The sequence below is a fragment of the Punica granatum genome, chromosome 8 (genome assembly GCF_007655135.1).
Source record: "Punica granatum isolate Tunisia-2019 chromosome 8, ASM765513v2, whole genome shotgun sequence".
NCBI classification, from domain to species: Eukaryota; Viridiplantae; Streptophyta; class Magnoliopsida; order Myrtales; family Lythraceae; genus Punica; species Punica granatum.
This window is the reverse complement of record NC_045134.1, coordinates 21,019,931-21,026,158: the sequence shown is the minus strand read 5'-3', so window position 1 is coordinate 21,026,158 and position 6,228 is coordinate 21,019,931. Positions and strand designations below refer to the sequence as shown.

The 6,228-nt window shown below is 40.1% G+C and overlaps 1 protein-coding gene across 1 annotated transcript; it reads right to left on the bottom strand.

The window, feature by feature from the left end:
* Positions 1 to 1,783: 1,783 nt before the first annotated feature.
* On the bottom strand, positions 1,784 to 3,579 carry LOC116186987. Its single transcript, XM_031515551.1, has 2 exons — positions 3,185 to 3,579; positions 1,784 to 2,434 (listed from the first exon to the last, which is right to left on the bottom strand). The coding sequence occupies exons 1-2, from the start codon at positions 3,486 to 3,488 to the stop codon at positions 2,100 to 2,102; spliced, it is 639 nt and encodes a 212-aa protein (XP_031371411.1). The 5' UTR covers positions 3,489 to 3,579; the 3' UTR covers positions 1,784 to 2,099.
* Positions 3,580 to 6,228: the final 2,649 nt, after the last annotated feature.

Below are 6,228 nucleotides of genomic sequence, written 5' to 3'. Positions count from 1 at the left end.
GGATTCAATTGGGCATCAAAGACCCAAAAGAAGTTAGTTCAGCGAATCAACATTTGTTCCTCTTAATAAAGGTCTCTGGTTTGAATATTATGAATGGATAAAATCTTTAATTGGGGAGAGCTTTACCCCTAATGAACTGACTAGATCAAACTAGATTAATCAAGACCCATTTGGATTTGGAATACCAAAATACGCACCGAAAAAAATTGACATAAAAAATGCACAACTTCAATGATTAAAAAATAAATAAACTTATAAACAATAGTGTAACAATGACTCTTGAATTGAAATCAAAAGGTTTTGCATTGGATTCTTATTATTGTAATTTAATTTCTTACCCTTTCATCTGCTATTTTTTTTAATATCGCGAGATATCCAGGCTTTGTCCGAATAATTCCCACGGTCCCGTAGACAAGCCTACAAGTGCATAGGACAAGGTAAACCAGCCAAAGGCTGTGTAGGTTGGTCCCAAAGGGATTTAAACTTGGGATGAGATAGGTACATATGCTCCTCCTTACCCCAAGCCAAACCCCATGTGCTATGTTTGGTCGATCGAAGAAGATAGAGTATAGGAGAAGGATGGGAGATGATTCAAATTCGAAGGATTAAAATATTCTTATAGAATGTTTCGTGTTTGAGAAGGTTTAGGATTGTGATATCAAAGTGAAATGACATGGGTACCCTAATTTTTTTAAAATTTTTTGAATAAATATAATAATATTCTAAAATTAAATTAAAATAAAAAAAACCTTTTTTTAAAAAAAAGGCAAAGCTAACATATTTGAGAGAGGAGTAGTGAGCTTGATGCTGGCCACCACCTCTCCGGTGAGTCTAGAGGTCGCTAGTGACCTCACCTGGGAGGTGGTGGTTAGCGTGGGGCCACCATCGTCTCTCTCTTCCTGCCATCTCTCTCTCTCTCTTCGAGAAGAAAGAGGGGGGAAAAATTGGGGGCGATGGAGGCCCAACGGTGGCCACCATTGCTCAAGCGAGGTCGCCGACTACCTCTGGGCAAGTTGGCGACCTCGCCTGGGAGGTGGTGATCGGCACCCAAGCCCTACCGCCCCTCTAAGCTGGCTTTGTAGGTTAGGGCATGTCAATGGCATTTTTTGAAATTTTGAAAGGAAAAAAAAAAGCAAGGGTGTTAATCTTTTGACTCTTTTCACATAATTGTTAATCCTAATTCGAGCTCAACCCAACCTTTAGGCCGATTTGGGCCATAAGGAATAATCCTATCCAATCCTTCCCGATTTCTTATCCTAGTTGTCACCAGACATCGGAAAAAATTTTGAGAAATTCTATTCGGTATTATATCTGGTCTACCAAACGTGCCATTAGGGTTCTTTCATTTGTTACCAGCCTTTTCTCGTGTACAAGGTAAAGAGCCAGGTACACATACGTAGCATATACAGATAAAATCGAATGAGCCTTGCCAATCTCTGATATCATATCAAATTTTTCAAAAGAATTCGTGCATGCGTCTCGTGAGGGCAATTCCAGCGGGAGTGCCAACCCCGGTGCCGAGTTCCACGTGGTGGGACATGGGCACTAGCATTGGCCCTCACCCCGCTGGAGGGGGCACTTGGCCCTGGGCCAGTGCCCAGCCAATTACATCAGGCTGCATGGGCTGCTGCGGGCCCACATGGCCTGCCCTCACTTTTATTTATTTCTTTTTTTTGTTAAATAAGGTAGGCTCTTTGACCTTTTTTTATTTTTTTTATTTTTAAAGACAAAGAGTTTAATGGAAAAATTAATAATGTAATTAATTTAAAAAGAACATAAAAAATAATGTAAGTATTTGATTTGTTACATAAACCAATTTTGAGCCGACCGGCTCATGAATTAACTAACAAGACCCGAGAGCACAAATGATACCCCAAGCTCTTCATCCAAATCCAAAGTAATTCCACGCACAGCCCATTATTCCTTTCCTTAAATCTTATCATCATCACTCGCAAAATAACAACCAAATATATATATATATATATATATATATATGTATAAATATAAGGAGAGACAACCCCCATTATTTCTTTTTTTAATCTTCTTTGCAGCCTGATTCAGAATATATTATTACTCGTAGAGAAGCTTCAAAGATTTTGTTATTTGGAAGGGACAGCCTTCCCGCCTCCAATGCTTGATGTAGTTCTCAGCTTCATCTTAGCCCGATTAAGGTAATTCGTAAAATGATCGTCGGTTTTCAAGGTTGCATCCCTTTTCTCCTTTCCAGCTGATTCGGCCTTCGCGCCACCACCGACATTCGAGACGGTTCGGAGCTGAAGCTTCACTCGCTCGATGTACTTCGAGACCCGGTTCTCAATATGTTCACTCCCCCTTCCCAGCTTGTTAACACCATGGGACTTTTTCTCTTCGTTTGAAGGTTCTTCAGAGAATTCTGGTTCAATCTTCTTCGAAGCCCCCGGAACTTCTAGTTGCCCTGTCATTAAAATTTCAGTTGAGATAAAAAGAATGCATCAAATCAATGTGTATGCCTTCAGAAAGAAAAATGTCCTCGATCTACATTCGGAATAAATATAAGGAAGTTATATATGTAACTGTAGGACAAGTATATTTTCCCAAACTCTTTCATGGCTCGGTCCATTTCATGCTCTGGAAGTTCAAATGAGAAGTGATGACGGCGCCTTGCAACAGTGTAATTCCTTAAACAACTCGACTCGACTAACCCAAGAAAACTAACTATGGAGAAGATCGACGGTAACTTGCAGGCATTAACGGACATATGCAAGTTGGACATGATGATGAGGCAAATACGAGAACATCTTACCTCAATTCGAGAAAGGGTGAGATTAAGGGAATTTCAACAAAACAAGAGAAATAGTGAGTAAAGATTTTGACATTGATTCAACTCCAAAGAGGCGACTTTCGAACACTAATAATTAACCCATCCATGCCGATGCAAATCAAATATTGATCTACTAATTATTGGAATCCTAAGCAAACATATATGTTACTAGATATATAGGTTAACGAACTGAACGAGTTCATGCCCCAACCCGGAGATATTATCTATGCAACTCTCAGCCTCTTCCCGTAGCCCGTATGGGTAGCTATTTCATACCTTACGATGCCGAAAACCGGGCAGTGGAACTTCACGTATCGCAGGTGGGTTAATTAGAGCAGGCACATCAAGCATTACTGGCAGAACATAAAATAAACTGTACCATACCTCGTGCTTTGGTTTTCTCTGAGGGTTCGGTGGCCGGAGCTATTTTCTCAGGCTTAATTATTGCCACTTGATCGCCATTGTTACCATGAACTGGAGCATCCTTTTTTTTCCCATTTTCGGCCAAAGTAATTGTAAGAATTTTTGTTCCCGGAGGAGGTGGAGGAGGAGATGACGGGGTGGTCCCAGGTCCACCCGGTAAAGCCCGACGGCGGATCGCCCTGAAGACATGACTCCTTCGTATCGAGCTCAAGATCCTCTCATAGCAGGGGGATCTGGCCTCGCTATTATAGCTTTTCTTTTCCATTGTTTCAGATGAAAGCTTTTCGTGTCCTGTCGGGCAGAGAAGCTAACGATAAGATACGTGAAAGTGGCGTGTGAGTTTTGAAGGACATCGCTTCACTAATTGTGGGTTTTATACGTAGAGATTCCAGCATAAGACAAAATCAATTTATAATTAAATATACACATATGTACACTAACGTGTTTGTTCAAATGATCGGACGGTGATTTTCTTTAAAAATATTTTGAATTCGGGTTTTGTGAATGAAAAAAAATTATAATTGGGAAAGTTTTACAATTTAGTGAGATAAGCAAATTCAAGTTGAATTAGTTGGGACCTATTAAGCTTTCAAATACTACGTGAAAAAATAATCAACAAATACTTTTTAATATATTTATAATTTATATTAAATAAAAGACATGGAAAGTTAGCGGCTACTCAGTATTCACGAGGGAATAAATGAGCAAACCTTTCTATTGGATTATAAGTTTGTTTGCAGATGATTCAAACTTTAACAACAATTTTTTTGTGGATATCGATTGGTCTGATGGGCTTCGGTGGATCGATTCCCTCTTTAGCCCGCTGATCATGTACGCAGTAATAATTTGTGCACTCGAAAAGTTTAAGCTTAATCAAAGTCAAGGAGAGCATATATGCGTTTATTGAACTCGTCCAAACACCCTCGTGGTGAAATCAACACCGATTAATTACTAATTGTCAGTGTAGTTATTAGAAAGTTATTAGATCAGACATATGTCGAATATTTTTTTTCGATGGGTGTCTTTATTTTATATTATAGATCTAAAAGGAAGAGAATCATGAGAAGATATCCTAATTGAAGGGATGGATTTTTCGTGACTTGGGAGAGAAGAAATAGAAAGATATGTGTTAGGCTGTATGCAGCTTTATAGCTGGGAGACACAATTGGGATGACAATGGCTCAGTAGGAAAGGCAAAGTCATGAAACGAAACTTATTATGGGAATTAGATTCCATCCTTCTCAGCACTCACATCTTTTTTTGACAATTGAACCATTCACTTCACGCTCTTTGATTCTCCGAGATGATTCCTCGACTGTCGTGTTCAGACTAGCTATCTTCCAGGTGCTACCATGCATATCGCATGACATTCGTGTCATCTGATCATATTAGATTACGCGTATTGATTACCTCACCACTCAGATACTCGAAGCGTCCTAATACTACTGGCTCGTTGAGTGTGGTCTTGGTTTTTGGCTTTCCAAAAGCATGGTAGATTTGCAACAACAAGTATCAATTCTTTTGTGGATTTCTTCTTCCTAATCGTTCAATCAATTTTTCCATTTTGAAATCAATGATTAAGCGGTGAAAGGAATTCAATACTACTTTAGAAAATAGGGAAAGAGAGGACACTCTGGAAAGGAGTCAGTCACACTAGAATGATGATACAACGCACATTAGGGGTGTGCACGGATACCGGGTATACCCGAAACCGGTCGGAACCTACCTGGTATGATAGGGTTCGGGTACCTTGTATTGAAAATGGAGTAAGGTCCGGATATCAAAATAAAGAACCGGTGAAATCCGATTTCGGTTCCGATTCCAACTTACAGGGTACCCAGAACCGAAACTGGAACCGGTACCCAAAATCATATGGTAATTACATAAAAAAAAAGGTAAAGTTAGTCTCATTCTCTATTAGTCTTAACAGAGTTGGGAAGATTGAAGACACAGGACAGGAAGAATCCTAAATCGCCTCTCGTCTCTGACTCCACCTCCTCTCGTCTCCATCGGTTGCCTCTCATCTCCTACTCTGAGTACTCTCCACTCCAGCTCCCCTCAGTTATCGTTCTTCTCGCCTCGATTCACGTCCTGGTACGTTGTTCGGTGGGTGCGAAGCTCATCCCGCCCTCATCGCTTTCGCTGTTGCCTGCCTCCCTTTCCCTCTCTTCCGCTCTTCGCCATCCCTCCTCTCATTATTGTTGACATTCGATCTCTGCAACCGCAACCTCTTACCGCATCTGCTCCGCATTGCCTAGCTGAATTGAAAGAGGTGAGAGTTTTCATTTCTAGGGTTTCCTAATTTTGTCGACTTCCTCTGGCTTGGTTGATTTTCGATTAATTGTCCCCTCTGACGGTGATGGAACCAAATCTCGTTGGGTTTCTACTGCCCCCTTACCTCCACTCTCGTCTCGGTCCTTGCTTGTGCCTTAATCCCGCTTCTGATTTAATTTGAGGTATTGGGATCTCAAATTTGTCTCGATCTTGCTGGACTTCGTGATCTTGGTCCTTTGTTGGTAAAACAACGCAGTTAATTGCTCGAATTTGTAATGAGAAGTACGATGACAGGTAGCTTTTTCTGCAATTGATTCCTTGAATGTTCCTTAGATGGTTTGTGAAAAATAGGTAATGATTATGGTTTTATCTTCTTTAAATATCGAAAAACAATTCTGTAGGGGGTCACACGTTGTTGATTCAAATAATTTGCAGTGATTATTGATTATGAGTGGGATATTTTTGGTTTTATTTAGTGATATAAAAAAATTTACAGGTTGCAACAGAGTACTCGGAATTTGTGGTATAATACAGGTTCCGGGTAGGTTTCGGTTTCAGGATTCAACGGGGTAGGGTTCGGTTTCAAAATTTTGGAACTAGTCCTTACAGAATAGGGTCTGGGTATCGTGAAAAAAACAGGGTACCCGGAACTGATCACCCCTAACGCACATGTTAATAGTATATAATTTTTTTGAAATTTTCACTATTAGCTAAACGATTAAAAAAAATAA

What these genes read in the sequence shown, in the direction of transcription:
- LOC116186987 (XM_031515551.1), bottom strand. Translation starts at nt 3,488, where the DNA reads ATGGAAAAGAAAAGCTATAATAGCGAGGCCAGATCCCCCTGCTATGAG. An exon ending in AGAGAAAACCAAAGCACGAG is followed by an intron (nt 2,435 to 3,184) that starts GTATGGTACAGT and finishes TTTTAATGACAG; the next exon opens with GGCAACTAGAAGTTCCGGGG.